This window comes from Ursus americanus, chromosome 14 (genome assembly GCF_024610735.1).
Source record: "Ursus americanus isolate L20-20 chromosome 14, mUrsAme1.1.p, whole genome shotgun sequence".
Classification (NCBI taxonomy): Eukaryota; Metazoa; Chordata; class Mammalia; order Carnivora; family Ursidae; genus Ursus; species Ursus americanus.
The window spans coordinates 45,046,036-45,073,744 of NC_142140.1; the positions used below are offsets into that span (position 1 = coordinate 45,046,036).

Here is a 27,709-nt window from a genome sequence, read left to right on the forward strand (position 1 = left end):
TTTCTTCCCAGTGGGGAGTCCTTCCGCCGCCCCCTCCCCTCAAGCGGCCGCCTGGAGCGCCCAGGTTCAAGGACTCGGCGCGCATCGCGCGTTTCCGTCGGAAACCTCAGTTCCCCACGGCCCAGCCAGGGGCGGAGCCTCCCGGCGGCAGCCGTTGCCCCGCCCAACCGCCTCCCAACGGCTCCCTCCGCCGGGCGGTGGGCGTGGCGTGGCGGTGGACCAGTGCGCCTGCGCGCGCATGCGTGGAGATGCGGGGCGGGGCTCGCGCGCGGCCCCGCCCAGGGCCGGCGTCTCCGCCCGCCCCATCTCCCAACCTCCTCAGCGTGGCGCCGACGCTGCGTGCGGCGCGGGTTACCCAGAGTGCTCCGCGCGGGGGCAGCTCACTGGAGTTTGGTTCTCGAGGCGGCGGCAGCAGCGGCGGCGGCTCCGGTGGCTCCTCCTCCTCCTCTGGTGGCGGTGGCGCCCCGGGCCCGAGCCCCGGCTCCCCTCTCCGCCACCCCGCGCGCCCCCTCCTCCCCCGGCGCCGCGGGGAACATGAGGCTCCGCTCCCGGAGGCCGGCGAGTGAGTGACCCCCGTCCCCCGCCTCAGCCCGCCCGCCCGCTGGCCCGGCCGCTCCCCCCCGCCTCGCCCAGGCAATGACAGCGGCTCCGGCGTCTCCGCAGCAGATCAGGGACCGGCTGCTGCAGGCCATCGACCCCCAGAGCAACGTAAGTACCCGCTGCGCGGGCCGGGACGGAGGCCGCGTGGGCCCGGGACCCTCCCCCTCCCCAATGCCCCTCGCCCGCCGGGCTCCAGGGAACCCGCCCGACGCCCACCTACCCCCGAGGGCCGCTGCCATCCCGGTCTCTCGCCCCAAGAGCCCGAGACGCGGGCAGGTCGGGCAGTCTGGCGGCGCTCGGTACGTGAGGCCGAGGCTTCCGTGCGGCCTGGGCGGAGGGAGCGGACGGGAGCGGACGGGAGCTGAAGCCAGAGCTTTCCCTTCTTTCTCGCTCCAGCTTTACGACCCTTCCTGCTTCTCACTGTGTTCACCTGCCTGCCCTTCCCTGGGGACTCGCGACCCCCGGGAAGTCCTCCCGGCGTGGGGGGAGGGGAGGGAGAAAGGCTGTGGAGCAACTGGTGTCCGGGGTATGACTCGGGAGCCTGTACCGCCGGTGTCTCGGCCTTTTGGCTGATCAGGGAAGTCCTCCTTCCCTCTTCTCCCGGCTGGAAGCACCTTCCTGGCTTCAGAGGGAACCCCCCAGCTTACTTTGCTCTTAGCCGGGTGGCCAGGGCGTGTGGAGAGTCCCCCCTTGGTTCTGCGTGTGGATATGTCTTTGCCGGCTCCCTCCTGGAATCGCTGCTGACGGTAGATGATCTTGGGGAGGGTGGGATTCTTCCTGTTACCTTTCTGGGCCTAAATGCCCATTGCGTCTCTGATCAAGCCAGAGCCCCGCTTTTTGGTGTGAATTAGAGGTGATTATTTTGTCTCCTGTTCCTTCAAGAATCCTCCTTTGGCTATCCCTTCTGCCTGAGGGTCCTAGCTTGGTGGTTTGTCACCTAGACAGTCAGGATTAACCCCAGGGTGTTGCTTTCTCAGATGGCCCTCCACCGAGGCTACTGTTTGCAGAGGGATCTCCTCTGCCCCCCTTCGTGTGTGTAGGGGAAGACTCATAGTGTTCTCATATTTTCTCCAAGGGATTGTTGGCAGTAGGGGTCATTTTCCCCTGTGGTAGGAGCAGGTTGAGCAATAGGAAGATGTTGTGGCATCCAGGTATGAAGTGAGCCCCTGCATTTGCTGGGAGACCAGGAAATGGCTATTGAGATCACTTTTTAATATGCTGGAGATCAAAGAAAAAAATTGTCTTGGGCCAGGTAACTCAGGTTTCTCTCACTGTAGGGTTTTTGTTTTCCCTTATGTGAGTTTGACTAATGACTCTTAGCATTATGCTTTAAGCTTGGTATTTTTGGAGTAATTCACATTGGCTTGTACAATTTTGGTAGAGATTGAGGAGTTACGGTCTTTGTAATGTAAGACTCTGATTTTTGTATCATAAATAATTCTCTTATCCCTCGTCTTCAGGCCCCATTAAGATTAACTTGGAGGTAATTGTTTTAAACAAATGTTGTATACTTTTTGTTATGACTTTGGGGGTGGAGTAGGCCCAAGCTATATAAAGCCTTCCAGAATTTTTTGCAGTTACTGTTGCCACTGCGGTTCGCAAGATTGAAATATTAGAGGATAAAACAAGTGACATGAGAAACATAACCTTGGTGACTTTTGCATCTTTTGTCCAGAGTATAATTTCCCGAATTCCACTTGCTTGTTTGCCTTCAGAAGAATCAGAGGTTGCTGAGATAGTAGCACTGATCCTTAATGCCACCTAGGAGAGCTTTGGGATCAGGAGGCGCTTTGACAGGCGGTCACGATGTTGTAGATTAGGCGGAGCAGTGACCTCAGGGGTTCCAGTGTAGTGTAAGGCTGTAATCTAAAGGGTTCCTAGGGGGAGACGAGGGAAAAGAGGAAGGGGGGGTGGTTAGCCAGAAGAGGGAGAAGGAAACAAATCTCAGGTTTTTGTATTTATGTGCTTGCAGAAATGTTACATTCATAGAAGCCAGTGATTGTTTCCATGGCCTGGGATTCACATTTCATATGGTTTGTTTGGGGGGGGGGGGCTCCATCACTAATGGGTGTGCGTAGAGTTCTAATATAAGTGTGGTGGATGGGAAACTGTGGACTTGGGAAACTGTCTCTGAATATGAGCAATGAAGAAAGTGCCTCCTTTAAATGCTGCCATTGCCAGTGACCATCCGTGAGCATTGTTAGAACCTTTTGACAGGAGTGTGGCTTGGAGCAAACCGCATATGGAAACTGGAGCCATGGCAGAGTAGGTTATCAGCAGAGATGGTGCGACCATAATTCAGCAGTTTCCCTGGGTTGACCTGGGCTCAGGTGAGAGTGAGGTAGCTCCATGAAGGCGTTGCTGGCGCCCAGCTGCTTTTCTCTACCTTGCCCAATTATGAACTCCACTTTGGGATAGTTAGTTGACACATATTTAAGATGCTCATGGAAAAAAAAAATGGGGACAGTGTTGAAGAGCCAACACTAAAATTAAACCTCTTCTGAGAGAAGCGACAAGAGAATTGTGTCATGCAATGCTTACCTTTATGGGCATGCAATTATGGTTAACAAACTTAGCTTTTGCTTGAAAAATCAATGTCAGGCAGCTGACCTAATATCCACAAGTATCTGAGAAGTTAGTGAAGTAACAAAGTAACTGACCATCTCCTTGACAAAGGAGTTCTTGAGAGGAAAGTTGTCTCTGTGTTCTCAATTCTAGCCTCTGGAGTATTTGAATTTCTGTACAGCAGGCTCTGAGTTAATAATTTCTGCCAGCTCAGTAATAAAGTAAATCCTCTACACTCTTTTTCAAAAAGCAGCTAACAGTTTTTTCAGAACAATCTAAGCCTTACCTTCCTTGTGGCGTATGTCAGCCAGGATGTTGAAAATCTCTGAAGTGCAGTGTGCGCGTTTGTCCCAGCTTAACATTGGTGGATAGAGTCGAGGGCCGTGTCTTCCTTCTGCCCAGAAATTGGAGTCTACCCACGCACAGTCTCCTCAGCAGGTGATTAGGTTCTCGTCTGTATTGGACACTCATTGTTTCATGGAAGTTCGGGCTTTGTCTTCCTGACCACTTTGGGCTTCGTGAGCATGTTTGTTTCTTCTTTCTCTAGAGCAGAAGCATTAGGTGCTTTAGAGTGCTAAGTGCTGGTTAAACTGACTGAACCCTAGAATCCTTCTTGGGCCTGTGAAGCTCGTGTGACTTTTATATGCGCTGAAGTTCAGTCTTGGAGTATTCTAATTCAGAACTGTCTAGAACCGTGAAGAACACGGATGTTAGTCCGGCATCTGAGAATAGGTCTGACAGATGGTGGAGTGAGTTCTGCATCCCCATAACAAGTTGAATAGTGGCACAAGGCAGGCCTTGCTCAAAGCAGGTGGACATCTCTGTAATCAGACCAGAGAGAGGCCAGAGAAGGCATCGGGGGGAAAGGGACTTGAACTTGCCAAAGATGTCTGTGTAAAGGCTTCCTAGTGGTCAGGCTCTCCAGCAGGAAACTTCAGAAACTACTTTCTTTCTCACACTTATGCAAACGTCGAGCGCCAGTGGGAGGTGGTCAGAGACCATAGGGCCTCTACAGAAAGGCACACAAGTAATGATAATTTTCCCACCTGGGAATTTGAAGATTAAGATGTTACCTAACTTCTCTGGGCTGCAGGGTCCAAAGTGGGACCGGGGACTGGTATATGCACCCATAAAGCTCCTTCCGGATCCAGGGTTCGGGTTCTAACGTGAACTGTTTTAAAAGTTTTTTCTTTTAATGTAAGGTGCATTCTGTGAACTTCCTAAAATAACAATTCTAACAGAACTCAACACAGAGATATATACTTTATATGACTTTGCAGCACTTCAGTGGGGTCTCCTCCTTCCCCCCAGCAGCCCTGTAAGGGAGGGAGTGAGCAGCCCGTCTCCCCTTCCTGCAGGTGCAGAAGCCAACAGCATGATGACAGTCGGTGCCGTTTAGCGGGTGCCTCCTGTGGCCAGGAGAGGACAAGATGCTTTTGTTTCTGCTGACTTCATTTGAGGTGACTGCCCTAAAGTTAGGGACTTACCCAAAGTTTAACTGACAGTGTTTCTAACTCTTAATGCCACCACACCCTGCCCTCAAAGGTGGAGAGATGGCTTCAGAAGAGGCCTGAGAGGGCAGTGCTCTTGAGCTGGTAAAAAAAGATGTGGGGAGCCTCTTCTGTCCCATGTAAGTTTATATGAGATTACAAATTGGTTTAGATTTACCTGTGATAGATCTAACAGGTTGATGATATTAGCCTGTCCTGGAAACATCTTAAGGTTTCTGGTGGGGACTGACTCCTGGGCCAGACCGTACCATGGTGTGGCAACTGCCAACTGATAATGGAACTTTTCATAAGTCTTGTATGCCAATTTTGTTATTTGCTTCAAGATTATAGCACTTATGATGTTAACTTGAAATGCTGTTGATCCTGCCAAAAGGAGGATTGTTAAAAATTATAAAAGGGAAGGCTGTAGGTTCTGATTCTCTACAACATATTAGAGGATATAAAATCTAAACACGTGGATGTTCTCTGATCACTCTGGTTGCCCAAGTGCAGTGACGTTCCTCTCTATGTAGCCAGGATGTCTGAAGAGAGCAGGTGTAAGTCCTTGTTCTGACTCATTCTGTCCCCCAGAAGAAGGTGGATTTTACATTCTGTCTTCGCAGAGGTCTCCCAGTGGTCTTCAGAAGTGGCTTTAGTTGTAATCAGAGTATGTTGTCCTGGATGGAAGTCACAGAGGCCTGGAGGACTGTCCAAGATCAGCTTGTGAGAAGGGGCCTTTGTCTTGATACAGATATGGAAAGGCTTCGTGGTCGCCTGGGCTCAAGATGTCGCTGCATGTGGTAGGACGTGCACCTCAAGGGTGCCAGCCTTGGGTTTAGGTGAAGGAGAGGTGCCTCAGTTTTGGTGCCTGTGTAAGTGTCTTCTCAGAGCTCCACCACTTTAACCAGAACCAGAACTCAGTCCAGTTCCTAGGTGACTGCAGTTCTGTGGGAAGGTCTCTGCCCAGCCCCCACTCTAAATCACCTTCTGGAAGCTGGGGGCTTTGTCTCTGTCAGTAGAAGTCGTGCCTTTTTTTCCCCCCTTGTGCTGTTCTGAGTCTCTCTGGTCCCTTTGGGACCCCTCAGCTGGTTGTTGGAATGGGTGACTGAGTTTATGGTTTGGTGAGTGACTGCCGCCTTTCTAGTGCCCACACTTGGAGCCCCCATCTGAAACTCCTCCTGTTCACTCTCAGGGCACACATGTAGAACTGAGCAAGTATTGACATGGGGATTCCATGAACTGGAGGGTATTTCCTGCATAAGGAAGACATACCAGTATTTTGCATGCACTGTTTAAAAGTGGTCTCTGAATTCCAGATCTAGGGAGGCCATACACTAACATCTCAGTCAGCAACTGATCTCCATATTTCTATGGAGAAATATGGTAAAACTGAAAAAGGTGGCTCAGCAGTTGAATAAACAATTCTAGCAATTGCTTATGGTGTTGGCTTGAGGGGTTAAGACCTGGAGATGCCCAGCCCCTGCCCTCGAGGGACCTGGAACAGGAAGAGAATGTGCACATAGGCAGTCTGGGGTTGGGTGAGGTTTGGTGGAGGCCGGGGTGGTCTTACAGGGCTACAGCTCTTAGGTCCAAATGGAACAGTTCTTCATGTGTCTTATTCAGACGTAGTTTAGGATTCTGGAGATCATGAAATGACTTCTAGAACACTTCATAACTTGAGTTTTCAGAATGAAAAGTTTTAGCATTAGATGCAGGAAGTCCCTTCTTGGTTCGTCTCTGACCTGAGGGAAACAGGATTTGGAGGGATGGCTGGCAAATCCTTGAATAGTTTGCCTTCTCAGCAGTGGGATGGGAAGGGGGCAAGTGTCAGGCTCTGTGAAGGGCCTGGGGTCTGCTTTCAAGTATTTGAAGAACTGATGTACCCTGGGGTTAGGTTTGCTGTGTGTGGCTTTCCGAGGCAAACCTAGAAGGGGGAGGCAGGAGGTCCTGGGAGGTAGGTCCTGCTGCATTTGGGGGAGCTCTTGATTATTGTCAGAGCTGGCTCGAGACAGTGCAGAACCACTGTGCCAAGTGGGTGTGCAGACATGCCTGGGCCTTCCATCTGGACCCCCAGACTCCTGCCCAAGAATTCCTGGAGGTTCTGTGATTGTGTGGGGACCCCACTAAAAAAGGAGAAGGGTCACATCAGGTGATGTGCCACTGCCAGGCAGGTGGAGCTGAAAGGCTTTGGATGCTCCTGGGCCTGCTATGAAGTTTCCTATCTCTATCCACTGGAGGCTGTAGAATGGACAGCCACAGCCTGAAGAGCCCCTTCTATGGCATGAAACACTTTGCATCCTGGTTTGCTCTCTCAACTAGTCCTAGAGGTAGATGCTTCATCTTCATTTTAGGGAAGAGTAGAGATTAACGACCTCTCCGGTGTTGCAGACGACGCTATGGGCCTATACCCGGTGCTGGTAGGCTCAAAAGTGGTGGGTTTAATGACAGTCTCCTGCCTCCCACATAAGCAGTGCCCAGCAGGGAATTTGGACTCCACTGTGTCTTCTGAGGTTTAACCTCATAAATACAAAGTGTTTTTAAATGTTAAGTTTTGTGTTCATTTCCTTCACAGTTCCCACAACCTTTCTCCCTTTGAAATCTTCTAGCCTAGTGGCTCCTAACCTTTTTGCCTGTCAGGATCCATTCCTGTGGTCGGAAATACACAGGAACTTCCACACAGTGACAGGTGTGCTTTCAGTAGCTGTTTTTTGAGAAAATTCAAGGAAAGAAGCTCCTCCTAATGTAGTCATGCTTTGAAATGAAGTTGTGTCTTATCATCAAAACAGCATCTACTTACATCTGCAAGCTAACCTTTGTTTGTGTGTGACACCTAGGATGGGACCCTCTGCAACTCACATTTGTGGCCTTCTGTCATCCCTACTGCTCTCCTTTTCCAGAAGCCTATCCTGATTTCCCAGACAGTTGCCCTCAGGCACTCTACATAACTTTAAAACCCTACATTCCTGCTGATAACGGGTCTTGTTGATTACACTTTCCTCGGGATTGCAAGCTCCTTGGTAGTGGAGCATGAGTTAATCCCCATGTTTCTAGGACTTCCATAGCAAGCCGGTGCTCAGAAGCTTGTTGATCTTCCTGTGAAAAGGGCTGATCTTGGGAGCTGGCTGTCAGCACTTACTGAGCAGGTACTAGGGGCGGGTACTTTTCAGCACTTCTCATGAATTCAAAACATTTAATCTGTACAGCAACATAGGGTGGGAGGTACTGGTGCATAAACTGAGGCTTAGTAGACAAATAGCTAGGAGGGATCACACTGGAATTGGGAATCCTCCTCTCCCCAGCCCCCACCAGGCCTACCCACCTGCTGCCGCCTCCCATGTCACCTGAGATAGCATAGTAGGTACAAGGTGGGCATGCCACTCTCCTGCCCGAGTCTGGATCCTCATGCTGGATTGGTCTGTGTTATGTTTTTATGCCAGGCTGGGAGGAAAGTTGTACCTGAAATGGTTTGTGCTTTCTCTTGAACTGGCAGAGGAAAAGGTGTGAGGCATTTTTTTCCTTTTTGTCTCTTGGCTGGCATTTTTCACCCCTGACGGAGAAAAGATGACTCTTTATCTTAGATCCCTGCCTGTCTATAGACCCTGGAGATACTGTTAAAATGTTTCCTTGGGACTCTCTTGGTCCCATGACAAACCAGACCCTTCCTGGACACCCCACTCCCCTGGGTTTCATCAGGGCCAGAAAGTGGGTGATGCTTCTTCCAGGCCATAGCCTGTGGTGGGTCCACTCATGACTGCTGTGGAGATCCCGGTCACCCATTCACAGTGTGCAGAGTGATTTCATAGGTGGCTGGCTGTAGCCAGCCTTGACTCTGTGGTGGTGGTGGGGGGTGATTTCTGTGGTCCTCTCACGGAAGACTCATGTGTATGTGACCACCGCTCACACGGAGAGCTCAGCAGGTGGCCTGGCAGCCCTCTTCCAGGCACTGGTAGCCCCACTACCCTGCCCATACTTGTACCTTCGGCTCCATCCCCTACCCACACCTCTGGTCACACTTGGCTCTGGGTAGCCACCGGATCCACCAAGCTGGCGTCAGCTCTGCTTGCACACATGGGCTGGGTTCTTCTTGCCCCCTCGCCCCAGTTCCATTAGCTGTCTTGATGCCTCTTGCCATCAAGTCCCTCGTCCAGCTCAGGTTGGGGTATGGGGCTGTGGCTGTGTTCTCTTTCCCCAGGTGATTCCCAAGATAGCTAACTGCCCTCCTCTTCTTAAGGCCAGCCCTTCTGAAAACCACTTCAGGTGGACACTTTCCAACTTTATTTACACTGTGCATCTTGCAGTTGTGCCAGGCAAGCAGTTGGCAAGCTGGCTTTTTAGTGCTGTCTGTGGAGGAGCGACACTGATGTGTAGGATATAAAATAGGCACAGTTTGCCCTTTTCACCAATTGTTTCACATTATTTCCTTCAAATGTTCAGTTAGATGGCAGCAGAGCCCTTGTCTTCTACTTTTACTAATTCTTTTGGCCAGCCAACCCCAGAGGGAGAGTCATACTGTGCTCATGACAGGAACTTAAATGCAAAAGGGCTGATTGGCTTGTGCCACTCAAAGGCTCAGAGGTGAGTCTTTTCTCAGGTGAGGACCTGGCTTTGCTCCATCTCTTTTGTATTGTTCCCTTCACACAGTGGGGTGTCTTCCTCCCAGCTCCCCTAGTTGGGGATTCACCTTCTTTGACCATCATGCAAGGGAAGGAAGAGAAGGCGATGCTTTCCTAGAAGTTTCAGCAGATGTTTCCTGGTGCCTTCTCTGGGCTTTGATGGAATTAGTGTTGCTTGGTTCACCTCCAAATCTGGGCATGGTGTTAGTTCCTTCCAGACAGGCCCAGAATAGAGGGGATGCCTCCAGGAAACATCAGGGTCCTGTTGGTGGGAGGGGGTAATGAGGTGGGGAACAAGCTGACAATGTCCGCTGAATGCATGCCAGTTTAATCATCTCTTTGCTGTGATAATACCATCAAATAGTTGGGCATGGTGCTGGCCTGGGAGACTTGGGTCTAGACACAAAAATGGGTGTAACTGAACTGTAAGGTCTGGAGTAAGCAATGGAGTGGTTTGGATGTTATGAGGTCACAGCCTGAGGTTCTGAGTACCCACTCCTGGTTGAACCTGCAGACTCTGATTTGCCTGTAGTCACACTTGGGTACTTTGCTGTTACCTTGTATTAGTGCCAGTGCTGGGCTGCATCTTCTGACCCCATCTGGGCTGAGGAGCACTTTGGAAGTCTAGGAGAGCCTTCTTGTTGCCTGGTCCCCATCATCTCTTCTGGTGCTGTACCCAGCCCAGGCAGGGGGAGGTGGTATAATCCAGGAGGCCCAGACTCATACAGGCCTCCTGTAGCCATGAAGCGGCACCTGTGACCAGGCGAGAGCTGAGTTCTCCAGACTTCTGTCCTCTTGGCTCAGAGGCATGGATGGGCACTGGATGGTCTGTTCAGATCTGATCGTCCTGCCCATTTCCTCCTGCCCTTGGTTAACCTGGGTAACCGGAAACTGGTACCTGCACTTCCGGACTGGCTTCTTCCCCTTAGGTTAACTGAGACGGGTAGAGGAGTCAAATGATCTTTCATAGCCTTCTCCATTTTTCCTTCCCACTGTTTGGGCGGGGTGGGGGGGGGGCTCTCAGCAAGTAACTGAAGTTGTTGATATCTGCTCCCCCTTTACTGGATGCTGGTAGCCTAGCAGCGACAGAAGTGGCCACATGTTAGGTTTTAGGCATGACCATGGGAGGAAAGGTTTGTGAGTGGGTATTTCATTTTCACTTCTATTTTAGAGGAGCTTCTCAAGCATTTACAATTCTCAGTTTGAAGGTTGGTGACAAGGCAGTGCTGCCACTGAATGCAGGAACTTAACTTCTCACCAAAGGGCAGAAACCTCACCCTCCCAGGTGTTATGTGAGCTTGTACTGCCTTTGCTTGTAACCTCCCTCACCCCATCACTGAGTCAGAGTGGTGTTTGTGAGCGTATGTATGTCTATCTCTCTGTCTTGTGGTGGGAAATGCAGCAGCTTGAGTTTGACCTCTTGACAGGTAGGCCATTGAAGAAGAGGGGATTCACTCTTGCTTCCAGTTTGAAAACTCGTGGAGAATCACTCTGGCTTGGCTTGGGGGTGAAGGAGGCCTTGTAAGAAAGTGGCAGTGTCCACAGGAAGTCAGGGAGGAGCATGTAGAAGCAGGGTCTGCAGTTCAGACAAAAACAGTAGGGGGGCGCCTGGGTGGCTCAGTTGTTAAGTGTCTACCTTCGGCTCAGGGCGTGATCCCAGGGTCCTGGGATTGAGCCCCACATTGGGCTCCCTCCTCCGCTGGGAGCCTGCTTCCTCCTCTCCCACTCCCCCTGCTTGCGTATCCTCTCTCGCTGGCTGTCTCTCTCTCTGTCAAATAAATAAATAAAATCTTTAAAACAAACAAACAAACAAAAACAATAGGTGCCCCCAGCATGCTGTCGTTCTCCCATGTGGCAGGACAGAAATGGTGAGGACACTGGTCTGGGGTGGGAGTGGGGCTATTTTGGGGTTTCTGGTGAGCCTGCCTGTCAGCTCCACTTAGAGGGGAGTGGGCACCTGCTTGTCGCCCTGGGGATGACACTCCTGTTAGGATTACGGTGAACATGGTTTTCTCCAAGGGGGTGGGCTCCCCACATTGGGAAATAGGAAGTGGCTTCATCTGCTTTGTGAGGTGAGCTGACCCTGGGGATAAGAATGTGTTTGTGTTTGTCACTCCAGGCTGTCTTCCTGGGTCATCATGCTGTCTTCAGTTCCTTGCACCTCTGCAAGAGTGAACAAAGCCTGAGGCCAAATACTGACCGGTGCCCATCGTCCCTTGTTCCCCTTGCACCTTGCTGTGTTGGCCATTCCATTCTCTCCAAACTCTCTGCCAGTGGTGCCTCCTTATCCCCGAGTGTTTGGGCTTTGCCTAGTACTGCCAAGGCCCTGTCTGCCTTTAAGGTTTTTCCCAGGTACTCTTAGAGCCATGGCTTCCAGCAGCACCTGAACCCTTTCTCTCTAGCTGACTGTTGTCCTGGATGTGCAGGCAGCCCATTCTAGAGTGGAGGCACCTTTTTTCCTCCTGCCCTTGGTATGCTGCACTGTAGTGGTTGGCAGTACCATCACTCCGCAGGCGACCTCAGAGCTGTCCTGGGGTCCGCCTCCCATGGCAGCCCCCCTTCCTGCAAAATGGGATCTCCTGGGAGGTCTAGTGCAGCTGCTTAGCAGCTGGTCTGCCTCCTCCTCTCCTCTCCATACCAGCTGAAGAGTGAATGCCCCAAAACAGACGTTTCCTCCCCTGTGTTGGGGCTGTGTGTCTGACTGGATAAAGTCTGTTCTTTAGGTAGCATATAGTGGAGAAGATAGTATTTCTGTGGGTGGAAAACTTGGGCTTTGTCATTAGACGGGACTATACTGGAATCTTGATTCTGCTATTCACCTTGCAGCCTTGGAGGAGGTCAGGTTTTCAGCCTTCATTTTCTCAGGAGGATGCACATACGCTGCTTCGGAAGGCTCTTGAGGATGGGATATGGCCCCAATCCTGAAGTGCCCTGGGTATTGACATACATGGCCACTTTCAGTTCACAGGCGGTATAGTGGGCAGCCCCTCTAGCGGCCAGTTCCTGTCCTTACTCTCTGGTCCACGCCTATTGGATGGTTAGTGTCTGGGAACTAACCAATCACGGGGCTGCATCTTCCTGGCCAGTGGTTGGTTTGAGGATGGGCCTATGACCCAATCAGAGCCTGTGAAAGTTTTAGCACTTTGCTGGCGTGGCTGGGGGGAGACGTGAATGGGAGAGGATATGCGCAGGTTGCTGCTAGGGTCTCTGCTTGGGGACAGCCTGCCCAGGAGTGAGAGTTGAGGGAGGATTAAGTCATCATGGCCTGACTGGCCCAAGGCAAGCCCTGCCTGAACTTTTCAGTTAAGTGAGCCAGTGGCTTCTATTCTGGATGAGGCCTTTTTGAGCTGGCTTTTCTGTTACTTGCAATCAAGAGAGTCTAGACAGAATCAGCCAAGCACATTATGCTCCAGTCCTCTCTCCCCGCTGCTCCAGCCGCACTTAACGGCACATCAGTCAGCTCCTGGCCGGCTAGTGTACCACACCTGGATGGTCCACCCTGCCTCTTTTTCCCTCCCCCCTCACTTCCTCCCTACCTCTCTGGTCTCTGGGCCCAGGGTGCCTCCCTCAGCAACACCAGTGCCAGCTATCTCAAGAGCACCGTCTTCTGGCTGTTCTGCTGTCCTGGTCTGATCTTTCCCACAGCACCTTTAACCTGTCTGACATGGCCTGTATTGCACCCTCCCCCACCTTGGTTCTTCTGCTGGTGCATAGTGAGCCTGTTCATTCTGTTAGGGTCAGTGACCAGTTTATGAACTGATGTGGGTCCATCTCTGATTTCAAACTATAGACAAGTACAAGCAGTGCCTAACTGGGGAGGGTTGAGTTGGGTTGAGGGTGCGAGTTCAGGTTTGGTGGGGCTTGGGCAGGGCAGCTGCTGAGCTCATGAGTATCAGGGTTGGGGTGGCTGATTCCCTGAAGGACTTCTGTTCCTGTTAGGACACTTGGCCTTCTCCAGATCTCAGCCTTTTGGGGTCTTCCTGTGGCATGTGGGTTCTGTTGGAACCATAGTGGCATAGTTAGCACTCAGGCACTGGCCTGTCCCCTGTGTGTGTGAGTGACAGGACCCAGGGAAGGAGGAGGGTGCTCTCGGTGTTGCTGTACTTGTCCAGCCCCTTCAGGCCCAGTCCTGCAGGAGAGCACTGGCTTCCTCCTTCTCATGGGTGAGGCCTGTGCCAGGATGACTTTCCCTTGCAGGGGGTTCTGAACCCTGAGCACCAGCTGTGCTGTGAGAGCAGCAGCTTCAGGTCCTTCTCTTGCTTCTGTCTGCCTGGACTTGGGGCAAATCACTTCCTGTTTCTGAGGCTCAGTCTCTTTATTTGTGGCTCATGGCTATTGGACCCATTACCTGGTGGTGGTGTTCTGAGAGGCTGAGCGTGTTGGTGCCTGGTACAGTGGCCAGCCTCTGTTGAGTCATCGAGATGACCATGAGGGAAATGGGTACTATCTCTGTGATAGGTGAACAAAAGAGGGAGGGAGGTTGTCCCTGCTGGAGGCCATGCAGAAAGGGGAGAATAATCCTAACAGTGACCATGGACCTGCAGATGGAGTTCATAAAGGTCATTTTTTAAATCTTTGGGCCTTAATAGAAGAAATAGGAGGACCAAAGCAGCAGCTCTTAAGGCGTCCTCGCTCTCTGCTAGGTATTATCCCATTTCATAGAGGAGTGGAAGGCTTAGCTGGGTGAAGTAGCTAGTCATCTGGCCAGTGCATAGCTGACCTCACAGCGTTTGCTTTCATCATGAGACAACACTGCGAGCCTGCAGAGAAAAGAGGGGTATGTGAGAATTCCTGCAGAGGTCTTTCCTTCCTTCCAGAGAACTGCTTGGTGATGGAGATGGTCTCTGTGTGTGCTGTTCAGTGTGGTAGCTCTGAGCCATGCATGGGTGGCGAGTACCTAACTTGTGACTGGTAAGACCAAAGAACTGACTTCTAAATTTCTTTTTTTTTTTTTTTTGAAGATTTTATTTATTTATTCAACAGAGAGAGACAGCCAGCGAGAGAGGGAACACAAGCAGGGGGAGTGGGAGAGGAAGAAGCAGGCTCATAGTGGAAGAGCCTGATGTGGGGCTCGATCCCAGAACTCCGGGATCACGCCCTGAGCCGAAGGCAGACGCTTAACCGCTGTGCCACCCAGGCGCCCCTGACTTCTAAATTTCTGTTTAATTTTACACCTGAATTGGACAGCACACTTCTGGGGACTCAGATTACTTGTACTTTGGGTAAGGGCTTGGGGCTATGTTGTCTTTTTCCACATGGGAAATAGGGAAGGAGGTTGCACCTGGGCAAGCAGAGGGATGCAGCATGGGACTCCTGTCCCTTCCTTGCCACCCATTCGTCTCAGCCCCTCCCCAGCCAGACAGCTCTGGTTTTTCCAGTGTCTCTAGAGCCTCTGAGCCATATCTGCTCCATTCATGAGGTCTTGTTTTATAGAGAGGAAACCCTTCTTCTCATTTAAGTCTGGGTTGATGAATGCAGTTAACAATCAGATAGAAATCCTTTGAGCCTCCCTCCTAAGTAAAAAAAGAGAGATGGACAGATGGACAGACAGAAAAAAAGAAAGAAAAGTATTTAACATGCAAGGGTTTTGGAGTGAAACCTGGGTTCAAATCTCTACTGCTCTGTCTCTGAGATGGTTAGTGTCTGGGAACTAACCAGACAAATGGTTAGTTTGGACAAATCACATCAAATATTTGGTTTGGACAAATCACATCAAATATTTGTTATCAATCTCAAATTTGCCATTGTCTATAAGGTGAGAACCAAACAAGCCCGACCCTACTAAAGGGCACGTCGTGGGCACTGAGCATGCACAAGCCCCTCCCCACCTTTCTGGGAATGGGGGCAGGAGCCGTTATTCCCCTGGATGAGTTTGTAGATATTTAACTTTGGATTTCACAGATGCTGTTCTTTCTCAAAGATAGTCTTCCCTTTAGTGTGAGCAATGAGCAGTTACCAGACAACATTGCATAATTTTACACATTTCTGAAAGCTCCCTGGGGGTGGGAAACAGGAAGAAATAGGTTGTAGAATAAAATCTCAGACTTGTAGAACGAAAGGCGCACTTCTTTGGAAGAGGTGCTTCGGTTAGAACTCCCAGTCAGGATTAAAACCTGTCTGGACTTTTCCTTTGTAGTGCATTTGCAGATGGGGGTGATCAAAATATGAATTTGTGAGTGAAATCACCTTTAGGAAGCAACGTCCTTTCTGTATGGAGAGGGTATTCACAACTAACAGTCCCAAGATCTCAGAGACATCACTGGACAGAGAAATGTTGATGTGATTAATAATGAGAAAATATACCTTGTACTCAAACATGTGGGAAGAATGGCATTGGCAGAAAATCAAGACTTGAGTTAAAGCTACCCTGTTGCTATTTTACATCTCCAAGTCTGTCTCCCACCCTGCCTGCCGCATCCCACACCGCCCTGCTGGCAGGATCCAGGAGCAACTTCATACTTCACCCTTTAGGATAGTTTTTATGTAGGGAGAGGCATAGCCACACTGGTGTCCTTTAATCTAGTCCTTTTACTCCTAGGAATCTATTAACAGGTACACGATGAATTTTAATGACAATGTTAATAGATATATTCACGTAATAATGATTGTTGATGTCATTAATTCAACGGCATGGGAGAAGCTTAGGAAACACGGTGCATCCACGGAGTCAAGTAGCATAGAGCTGTGAAGAACAGTCCTGAAAGCTCTGGAAAAATGGACAAGTCTGGCCATGATGAAGAAAAGGATTATTTTTGTCAGCCAAGCACAACTAGGAAAGGCACAAAAACTAGATCTTTGCATAAATGAGAACCACTTGTGTTGAGGAAGTAGGAACACTTTTTGTTTTTGTTTTTCCTATGCTCCATTGTCTTTTTAATTAAACAGTAAAAAAATGAAAATAAAAGTAGATCGCTTTAGCCTGAAGAGCACTCGAGAACTATAGAGAGCAATCAGATGTGGAGTGGGCGCAGGGCTGGTGTGTACTGCAACCAGCAGAGAGGATAGAGTTCTTTCTCATGCATATCTGGGAGGTTCAGAGCAGCGGCGTGCAATGCTTTGCTCTAGTCAGGACCACCAGTCCTGTTCTTCATGCTCTCAGAGGACTGGGGTCCAGCCCACCAGGACAAAGAGGACGTGCATGGACTCATGGCTTTCATTCATCGCAGTCAGTGGAGCCGTGCCTGTGGTTCTCTTAAACTCCCAGTGTCATCCGTGCTTCCTGCTTTTTGCCACCTTACTATGTCCGGTCCATCTGTAAGTCCCCTTGGCTCTACTGCCAAAATGTCTTTTCTCTATCTCTGGTGTATGCCTAGCCATCTCCCTGTTGGGAAACTTCCTTCTTGCTCCTTCCAAACCAGAATCAGATCTCATCACTCTGCCAGTTAAGATCCTGTGCGCTCAGAATAGACATCCCACTCCTTATTATCATGATCTACAGGTGCTCTGTGACTTGGACCCTTCTTTCCTTCTCTCCTCAATGTGTACTTCCCTGTCCCTCATTCATGACTGTCCAGGTCCTCTCCCCAGGTCTGTGACCATCAGACTGCTCAGGTCTCTCCTGGCCGCCCAGTGTGAAGAGTCCCATCCCCTCCCTGCTGTGTCACACTGCCTCCGGGTGCTGTCATGTCATGGCACACGTAGGAAATGATGGTGTCCACACAGTGCTCTGGGGGAACAGTCCAGGTGGGACTGGGGGAAAAAAACTCGAGCATGACATTTCTTCAGTGTGATGATAAGAAAAATGAAGTATAAATGTTAGGAAATGTGTAAATAATTAACTCGTATTGACTTTCTAAATAATGTCATTAATTTTTATAAGAGGGAGTGCTTTGTCCATGAACCTAACTTGTATTAGGTTGGATTTTTTTCGCTTGACTCTGGCAATCACTATAGAGAAAGTCTGTTTGCATGTGCAGGTGATGAAACTTATAGCCAATTTTTAGTAAACATTCAATAATTGGCAAGAGTTGCTATATCTAATGAATACAGGTTCTTCCCTCGTTTCCGTTTGCATGTAATGTTGAAATACAGTAATTATGCAAATGGATTTTCGTTTCATTCAAACTTTATTTCAGGTTCTTTGAAGTAATATACTCTCATTTACTCTGTGGTATGCCAGTAAATGTTTGGCAACTGGCTTTTCTGGAAGAAAAAAGTATGCATACATATACATATGTAGGTTTATACGTTTTACTGATATACAGGATGGGTAGTATACAGTTCACAAATAATAAAATGTACAGCCCTCTTTATTGTCAGTTCTGCGTACCAGTTGTTTCACAGATTGCTTTCCTTGATTTTTGCAGAACTTTTGTATCTTTAGTCAGCTTATGAGTGTAGTTCTGACATGAATATCGATTGGTAGTTTTGTTTATGATAATGCTGAATTAGATAATAGTGTTCAAATACTGAAAGGATATTTCCTTGTTCATTTGTGCTATTCCTAATGTAACGGCTACAGGCGTGACACAATTTTAAATTTAATCTGCATTATTAACAGTTTCTCCCTCACTTTCTTAAATCTAAACCCCAGGGGTTGGGGAAACTATTTCTGTAAAGGGTCAGATGGTAAATATTTTGAGCCATAGAGTCTGTCACAACTCTGCCCTTATTTATAGCACAGAAGCAGCCATAGACAATATGGAAATGGATGGTTATAACTGCGTTCCAATAAAACTTTATTTACATAGCTAATTTTATGTTATTTGAGTTTCATCTTGATAAGAAATAATATAAAATGAAGAAAACCCTTTATTTACAAAAACAGACATTGGACTGGATATGGCCCTGGAGTGAATGGAGCCCTGATTTGTAGTGTTTGCCAATTTCCATGGTGTAAATACTTTCACTGTGGCTGGTTTCCAGCCACCAACGTGACGTCACCACACGTGGAGTTGGGAGGAGATGCCTCAGTAGCACACCATTTTCTCCCTGTGGATTTAATAGTCATGAATAAACTCAAAAACCTAGAGAATAGTAACATGGCAAAATAAGTAGGAAGTGATGAGTTGTGAGTATTTCATCGCCTTTGTTTTCAATAGAACTTCTTGTGAGCCTCTATCATTGCATTTTTCACAGTGGCTGTGTTTAACAGCTGGCCCCCAAGATTCCTGAAAGTTTCACCCCGGGCTCTCGTGGGTTAGTGTGAGCTGGCTCCAGCACGGCCCTGGGTAGAGTCCCTATTCCTGGCCAGTGGGGAACCTGGCTTCAGGCCACAGGCTCTTTGTCCAAGATGGCATCACTGCCCTTGCGGCGGGCTGCCGGCATGGTTCTCTTGGTTCAGAGGGGCTGTGCTGGGAGCCCCTCGGGCGTGCAGGGAGCCAGCTGTCTGAAGGTGGGGCGGGGCCAGAACTCTCCTCCAGATCCTGTGCCATCCTGGTTCTCTGTGGCCTCTGGGGCTGAGGTGCCCACCTCTCCTGGCCCCAAGGGTCAGAGGAAGCCTTCCTGTAACATGCTGCATGGTTATTTTTTCATAGCTTTTGGTACACTCACATCGTCCTGTTCGCCTGTCTGTTGTCTGCCTTTCCCGACACGCATGTCAGTCCCACAAGCTCTGTCTGCTCCCTGACTTCCTCTTCACCACGTGCGCAATACATTTTTATTTTCCCCATAAATAGATCGCTGCTGAATGAACGCTCGTGTCTGTTCTCTGCTGGCTGCAGCAGTTGGCAGTGTGCAGTCCAGATGGGTTTGGGCTCCCGCGTCCAAGGTTTTCTGATGTTAGAGACAAGCGCTCCTTCTCTGCTTATGCAGCGTACCCTCCCCACTGGAAAGGAGCAGCTCCATCTTCTGGCTACTTTACCTCCCAGATCAAGGAATCACTGTTGCTAACCTCATCACCGGGCCATAAAAGTTGCTGTGGGTTTCAGCGTGGCTAATGCTATATTTGTTTCCACTCCCTCAAAAAAGGAAAGAATGAAACCTAAACCCAGCGCATCTTGAGACTGCCGTGTGCTGATGGTGTGGGCCTCGTTGACATGGCCAGACAGCTTCAGAGAGTCCAGAGGCTCAGTGGTCTCTCCCCTGCTGGTCGCGGGGGGGCCCCCCCGCATCCCTGCTTTATGGAGAGTCACACTGTCATGTCAGTGAGATGGGAGGACTGGCCCAGTTTGCAAACTTGTGTCATTCCTAATTAGATGAAGGTGTTTGTGCTTTTGGGGACCCAGTCCCAAAGCCATCACATCCCTGGTCTTGTAGGGAGGAGGACGATAGCAGTCCCGAGAAACCAATCCATTGTAGTCTCCAGGCCGGCCGAGGCCTGTAGAGCCCCCGGTGATCCGCTAAGGATGAGGTGGAGTCACCAGTGCACTTTGTCAAGCTGCCTGGTAGGCTGGTGACCTGAAGCCCATCCCTCTGCAGGGAGACGGAATTGAAGAGGTGTGTATGTGAGTTAGGTGAGTGAGGAAGGAGGAAAGCTGGCCCCACTCGCTGAATTACAGATTGGCTAAGAGTTGGATAAGAAGACAAATGTGAAAGGGTGCTTTGTTACTAAGAGCCCCGTGCAGCCTTCAGCTGTTTCTTTCCGAGGGCCTTTCATTGGCAGGATGAGCCCTGTAGCTCCATCCCTCCCAGCACTGCGGAATCTCGGCTGGTGCTCTTCTCCCAGGCCATCTTCTACCTGACCCCTTCCTCTGTCACACTGGCATCTCCCTGCCCACTGCTCCTCTGAGCCGCTCACCTGTCTGGTAGTGTTGACCGACACCAGCATAGAGACGCCACTCCTAGACTGCCTCGGCAACTTGGAGGTGCCATCTCGGAGGTGCTGTCTCTCGCCTGGGTGCCCCGTGCCAGTCCCTTCTGTGGCTGCTCTCTCTTGGGGGGGGGGTGTGGACATGGACTGCAGATGGGTGCTGGCAAAGGCCAGTGGAATTTTCTGTGCCTCCTCCTGTGGACACAAGCTCCGGGGTCTTTCTCTTTTACATCCATTTCTTTTTATTCATCTGGTCGTTGTGGCCTTCAGGCTGCCTCTCAGTCTGAGGATCCCAGGGCCTCTCCCAAGTCCTGCCCGTGCTGGTGTCTTAAACTCTGTGTGGGCTGTGTCACTTTGGGCAGGAATCTCATTTCTGAGTCTCCGTTTCTGAATCTGTAAAATGCTCTACGCCAGTGCAGCTCTGGGACTTGGGGGACAGTGCCCTTACAGTGGTGGCACAGTGTGGAGCCTGCAGTAAGCACGGGAGGCGGTGGTGGACGGTGTGTCAGGAGGCCTAGCTGTGATTCCTTCCCTGTCCCCATAGCTAGGGTGACTATATTTCTTATCCGCCATACCAGGACACTTTTAGAGTGGACGAGGCACTATTAAAAGTTACACTGGACAACAGGTGTAAATATGTATTCTGGCAAACCAGGTCTAGGGTCACCTTCCACACTATACCATCTCTGGTTGAAAGCTGATGTCCCTTTGTGCAGTCCCTGCAGATCTAGAATGTCCCCTCTGCAGAACCGACTCTGGCAACTCACAGCCCCCCAGAAGCTTTGTGACCTCCTCAGCCTGCACATCGGCGTGGCCTGTGCTCTTGGGCCTTCCTTTGCCCTATCCTCTGCCTACAGTGTTGTGTTGTCTTTCCTTTTCTTTTCACTGATCTGTCACTACACAAGGAATAAATACATTTTTCTTTTAAAATGTAAGTGAGTTACAGCTAAGGCCACTTTGGCCTCTGTCACTAGTGCAGTTTCTTCTGTCACTGTGGAGGGAACCACTGTCCTGAGTCTGGAGTACATCATTGTGTGTAGAGATACATCCTAGAACACCGTGCATGGCACACAAGTCTGTCATTTTAAAGGCAGCTCATTTCCCTCAGCATGTCCTGGCTCTCTGTCTTTGTTACATATGAGTAGAATTCATTGCTTTCACTGCAGCATAATATTCCGTGATCGTATCTGTTTCATTGTCATGGAACTGGCTCCCAGAATTGATTAATAAAACAGTGTTATTTGAGTATTTGTGTGCATGTCTCCACTGAGTCTGTCACACAGTGAAAGCGTGGAGTGCTGGTTTTCACAGGGGCAGGTGTGGCAGGGCAGCTTCTCTGGGGGCCCCCTCTGGGAAGGGCAGAGCAGGCAGCTTCCTCCATAGCTCTGCTCAGAGCTGGTTCTGGAAGGATGGGGAGCAGGGAGAGGCAGCATCCTGCACTACCACAGGGTCCTGTGAGCACTGCCTGGAGCCTCACTGGGCCCGAGACCTTCCCTGAAGCCACGCCACCCCTCCCCCGTACTCTGTTTCTCAAAAGCTGAGGTTAGGTGTGAGAGGGCAGGTGCCGGCGGAGCTGGCATTGGCTCCAGGAGGCAGGCCGGGTGAGCCCGAGGTCATGTCTGTCCCTGACACAGAAGCAGCCAGTGTTAGGGCCCTGCTGTTTATCCACGGGGAGACTGCTGCAGTCTGTTGGTCCTGGATCTTCTGCAGCTCCCTTCGGATGTCACTTTAGCATTCAGGAAAGCCCTCAAGCACTCAGGAGCACATCTGGTTTATCAGGAGTCCAGAGAGGCGATGACTGTGATGATTCCCATTGCACGGATCAGGACCCCCAGCTGGCCAGCACTTGACCATGTGCTGGGCAGATTGTCGCACAATCCCACGGGAGGGCGATCGCCCCCCCCCCCCCTTAGAGACACAGAAGCTGATGATGTTACAGTAGAAGATTCTGGGTTCCATGCCCCGCCTCTTCACTCTTTCGGCTGCCCCATCCAATTGCGTATGTGGTGCTTGTCAGCCCCAGTGCTGTGTGAGCATGAACAGGGTGACAGGGCGTAGTGGCTCAGTGCAGAAGATGGATGAGGTGGGTGGGGCAAACCGGAGGAAGGGCAGCCCAGGCAGAAGGACCTCCCAGGAGCTCAGGCGTGCTGAGGCTTTTTTACTAGGGCCCCAAAGCTGTTTTTGAATGGAGCTTGGAAAGGTTGCTGGTGGAGCTGTGTGCAGGCTGGGCTGGGAGATGTGGCATTCAGGTGTGGCAGCTGCTACCCCAGGCCCGGTGGGAGGAAAGAAGCTGTATGCATGCCTTGGGATCTGTTCAGACATGGTTGAGGGAAGGGGATGGTTGGGGGCAGTACCTGGTCCCAGAGGTTCTGTCGGGTGTGAGGGAGACCGTGTACCTTTGCCTGACTGTGAGCACTCGGGGTATGAGGACTGAGGAGTGAGGTGTGTCCCTTTCAGTCACATTGTAATGTCTCTGGGGTCAGGCCGTGTCTTCCAGTTAGCACCATTTGTCTCTTAGTGGTATACTGGCACATCTCAGGGTAGGTGAAACGTGGTGATCCATGAGCAGTCCGTCCTTAGAGCCTTGGGAAGTGAGCGCACTAACGGACACACGTCATTGGGACAGTGCTTCCCTGGCATCCAGCTGCATGTCCTCCCTTTCTGCCCTGTCCCTCTCCTCAAACAAGCCCTGAGCCCCTGGGTCCTGCCTCCGTGTCCCCCTTCATCTCACATCCACCCCGGTGTGCCTGTCACCGTCTCACTCTGTGGGGCTGGCCAGCACCTACCGATTTTCTCTCTGCTTCTGCTCTGAGCTCTCCACCAGGCAGCTGGATCCGGCTGTTTAAAACTGCAGTCTGATCTGACCATGTCACACCTTGCTCTGAGTATGGCCTGGGGTCCATTATGTAACCTGCCATAGCCCTCCTCTCACTCTCATCTGGTGGTGCTACTGTGTGCCCGTGGCCCTTTGCTCCCAACTTAACCTGACGAGTCCTTACCTTCCTGGTCTGGCCTACAGACTTCTGTGCACTCTTCAGGTCTCCTCAGAGACACCCTCCATCCCGCTTCTTAGAGGCCTCAGAATACCCTGAATATCCCACCGTCCCACCTGCCCGCCTGCCCAGTCACACCAGGAGTGCCTTCAAGGCCACACTGTGCTTTATCTGTGTATTTCTGGGAGAGGCAGTGGAGCATGTGGTGAAGAGCCAGATTTTGGTTGCCAGGCTGCTGGGGCCCCAAACCCAGCTGTGTGACCTCAGGTGGAATAGGTGACCTCGTTGTGCCTTAACTTCCTCCCTGTAAAAAGGGGCTGATAGAGCCTGACCACTTTGGACAATAATTTGTAGAGCTATGTGTAAGAATTTCTTTTTTTTTTTTCTTCTTTTTTTCTTCTTTTTTCTGTTTTTTTTAAATTTTAATTTAATTTTTTTGTGTAGTAAGAATTTATTAAGTAGTGCCCAGTTTGCTTTATTGAGGCTCTTCATAGTACATCTTACAGGCAAAGCTTCCACAATAAGCAGCGCCTGCAGTCTTATCATTGGGAGTGACAGACTGGGGGGGAGGACCCAGAGACTGCCTCATGCTTGGTGGGGGAGCACTATCAGAGTTGCAGTGAGAAGGCGGCCTTGGAAGCAAGAAACCTGGGGAGCTGATTGGGGCTTAGAAAGCTGGGCCAAGACTTCCTGACAGGGCCTCTGGGGTCTGGTGGTGTGTGTGTGTGTGTGTGTGTGTGTGTGTGTGTGTGTGTGTGTGTGTGTGTCATGTGTGGTTTTGAGTGTTTGTATGTCTCAGCGTCTTGGTCAGACACTCAGGCAGGGGCCCCCTTAGGGTGTTGTTGGCAGACATGCAGTTAGAGGAACTCAGGTTAGGGGAGGGGGAGATTGCTGGGTATAACTGAAGAGGATAGGCCAGGCTCCCCCTGCACCCCAGTGCTCAGTGGTCTACCTGCTCTGAGCTCTGGGTTAAAGAAGATTGTGAGGCCAGATCCAATTTCAGGAGCAAGGGGCCCTGGTCGGTGATCAGCGAAGGGGAGGCAGAATGTGTCTGTTGTTCCTTCACTCAGCCTGGTGGGAATCCAGTGTTATGTCAAGACGGAGGCAGAGGCAGAGCAGGTGCCCCTTTGGCAACTGGTAGTTAGTGCCCTTTGGTGGAGAGACTCCCACATAGGGCCTCAGGGAGTGGGTTTGGCACATACTGCAGTCCTCGGAGCACCTATGAGCTGGATGGCGCTGTTCCCCCAAGGCACAGATGAGGCCTGAAGCAACTGGCCCTGCCCTATGGCAGGGTGCTACAGCAGAACCCCAGTTCCAGCCCAAGGCTGACGGGGAAGGAGAGCAGTGCCAGCAACTTGTGGAGGGGCTTTGGGCACAGATGGGCAGTAGAGACTTCGGCCAAGGGACTCAGATGGGCTCAGTACACTCCTCAGGGGTGATGGGAACTGCAGCTCAACTCCTCCCCCTCCTCCGCGCACACCCTTGGGGAACCCCAGCTTCTACAAGGCAGGCTGAGTTTGGAGTTCCCAAACCAATATCTGTCACAGCAGGCCTCTGCCTGCCTCTTTCTCCTGTCCTCACAGTCCCCCTTACCTCCCCCCCGATTGCAAGTCTGTGCATGCCTATGGCTCTGCACCCCCCATTCTTCCCTCCTGAGCCTCACCTCTCTGCAGTGCCTTCCCTGGAGCCCTGCTGGTACAGTCGCCTGTCTCCACCACCAGGATGGGGCTCCTTGAGCCAGGGCTTGAGGACAGTCCCCACCCCACCCCCACCCAGAATCTGGCACATAGCAGGCACTGAACGGGGATCAGATAAATGCCTGCCACCCCCCAAGGAGGCCCCAACCAAAGTCCTAGAGAAACAGGGAGGAGTGAGAAGATCCCCTGGTCGAGTTTGGCAGAAGCAGAAATGCAGCAGTGTCTGAATGGTTCTTTTCTGGCTCTCCTCACCTTAATATGGGGTTCAGGGTCAGAAAAAGTGTTTACTGTAAGCTTGGTCCTCCTCTTCCTGCCCGTTGCTGCTGCTGTCCCGCTCTTCTGCTTCCTGCAGGGCCTGGAGATACTTTGCATCATATTTACAGTCTTTTTTGTGAGATGCGTGGCATCTGTTTTGGAGGGGCAGAGACTGAAGCTCATCTGTGAGTTGATGAGGACTCCAGTGAGTAAAGCAAAGGCTGTGGGCTGGGGGATCAGTATTGTTCACCACGGAGAAGGACTTTATGGGTTTGTTGGAGGTGAACATGTTTTATTTTGATAGCTGTGCATTTATTGTAATGGTACTAGAAAAAATATAACCTGCTTCCCAAAGCCCAGGTACTATTGTTCAGGGCAAGAGTGAAGTGGGAAAACTAAAGGGCAAGCGTTCAGGTGGCACTTGGAACCCTGGCCTGACTAGCGAGCTCTCTCCAAGGCTTCTTCCTGCTTCAGGATCCAGGGGGGCATGGACCCCCTCTGGGAGCTTTCTCGGGATGTGTGTGGGGCTCAGGAAGTTTGAGAGGGGCCCAGGATTTGGTATCAGTTGTTTTTGCAGTCAGTGTACTGTATTTTTTATTACTTCTATTTTGTTTATTGCATTTGTTAGATTTCTATTCATTAACAGTGTCTGAGTTTTCAGCTACTGCTGAACTTGTTCTCTCTGATATGTTTGTTGTCTTAGCACATATTCTCCCTTACAGTTCATCCTAATGCTTACTACAGATGATCAGCATAGCTGGGCAGGCCTGATGTGGCAGTGTCAGAAGTGATGTCATTTTCATCATCTGTGTTGCAGGTGGCCTGGGGCCTGTGGACCCATGGGGCTGTGGGGCGGCAAGCTAGGGGCCTAGCTCTGGAGCAGCCCAGGAGACTGGGACTGTTGTCCAGTGCCCTGCCGCGTGTACAGTTCAGCTGTCAGAAGGTGTGCTGAGGATGCTAACTATTGATGTGACTTCTCAGTGGTAACAAGTTCCGTGAATTTTATTTGCTGTACTGGGAGACAGAAAAACAAGGGTTCTGATGCAGGGTGTGCTATCAGCAGGTGCTGCTGAATTAAGACTATGAGGCTCCCTCACCATTGTGTCGCCAGAGCCCACGTGGGACCTGGATCAAAGGGGATAGTTTGTGTTTGGATTGGCCTGGGTCTGGAACAGGCCTGGGCTCTGGTCGCTCCAAGGAGGCAGCTTGAAAACAGCCTCAACGTGGCCATGTGGTGATGCCGCAGGACTATGGACAGATGATGGCTGCAGGGCCCCCAAGTAGCCCATGGAGTCAGGGGCACCTCTGTGCGCCAGTGGGAACTGGAGAGGGCAGACTCGGGAGGTGGTTTCAGTGTGCTTTCTTTGGTGTTTTCCAGTGTCACTTTTTGAAAAGGAGCTTGTCCTAATGCTTGCCTGTGCATGATTGTCTTAGTCGGTTGAGTATATGGACATTAAACAACAGTGGGAAGACAACTTCTTGCTTCCAAAGAAATAAATTGCTAAAATAGACTTTAAAAAGTAGACATTAGAGAATTTGTTATACCACGATGCACTATATAGGGTAGCAGCACCAGAGAGAGCCCGTGGATTTGGAGTCAGATGGGTGTGGGTTCAGATCTTGCTTCACCTCGTCTGGCCTTGGGCAAGTTGTTCTACTTCTCTGAGCTTCTGTCTCCTCATCTGTGAAATGAGAATTAAACTTGCCTTAGAGGCTGCTCTGAATAGAGATTGTGGTCGCCAGCTGGTAGTGCTGGGCGCAAAGACAGGAACAGCGGCTGGGGTTGTCATCCCAGGCTCTGGCTCACCTACTGTACACAGGTCCTAAAAGTACCCAGAGCTCCGGGAGAAGGGGAGCCATACGCTGCCTCCATCTGGGTGATGTCTGGTGGACGTGCTCAAGGGCTCATGCTTGCTGTCTTCATGGGCCTTGTACCTCTGCCATCCTCCATTGTGTGGGCACGAAAGGGCCAGCCTCTTCATGCACGGTGTACAGGATGCAGCCCGTGTGGTGGGGTCTCCGTCCTCTTGTGGGGTTTGAATCTGCATTGCCTTAGGCTGGTTGTTTTCAGGCTTGGGGTTGTAGCATGGTGTGCCACACAGTGGTCTTGGGTTGAGAGCTGGGGTAGACAGGAAGGGAGAGCAAGCCGTCATACCCTGTTCAGGGCCTCACTTTGCCCAAGACACCCAGAGGAGTCTCTAGAGATCCCACCTCAGATCCTATTGCCCCCATTCCTTTTTGGAGAGGTACAAGAAAGTGATGTTCAACTTCAAGCCTCTTGGGGAATGTCCCCAGCCCTGTGCCATTGTGTCCATGCAGGTATGTCCTTGTCCTTCTGGGTAGAGTGACAGTCTCATTGACAATGAGCCTGTCTTCTCCAGCAGCTGGGTGGTGAGAGCCCAGTTCTCTCTGTGTGTCTGTGCAAGGAGGTGGCTTCAGTGCCAGACTTGGAGGATCGCCTGCGCTGGGTCCTCTTTCCTTCCTCTGCTTCCTCATGTCTGGAGACACACTGCCATACTCATGCAGAGTTGATGGATAGATAAAGAGAGCAGGATAACAGCCCTGACAACCTTTGTGCGGCTTTGTCAGGCAGGTAGGCCCACCTCTCTGGACCCTTTGCTTTCTTCCTCCCCTTGGCAGTGGGGTCATCACATTGCATAAGCGGAGAGTCAAAAACAGTCGGGGCAATACCAGTTGCCATTAAAGTATTTGGACCCTTGGAGCAAATTTTAATACTCAGGAGTTTATTCCTAAGGAAAAAAAAATGAGGGAAGTGGTATGTGTGAAGATGTTCACTTCAACATTG

General features: G+C 50.8%; 1 protein-coding gene across 2 annotated transcripts in view; it reads left to right on the forward strand.

Moving 5' to 3' along the window:
* Positions 1-386: 386 nt before the first annotated feature.
* The window catches only part of MED26 (mediator complex subunit 26), a 52,733-nt gene continuing 25,410 nt past the window's right edge, over positions 387-27,709 (forward strand). The window contains exon 1 of one of the 2 annotated variants that reach the window (XM_045778447.2): positions 387-708. In XM_045778447.2, the coding sequence (XP_045634403.2) occupies positions 637-708 (72 nt within the window). In that variant the 5' untranslated portion in view covers positions 387-636. Of the gene's footprint in view, positions 709-2,649; positions 4,626-27,709 lie in introns of those variants that run through there. The other variant, XM_087867190.1, reaches the window with a different exon arrangement.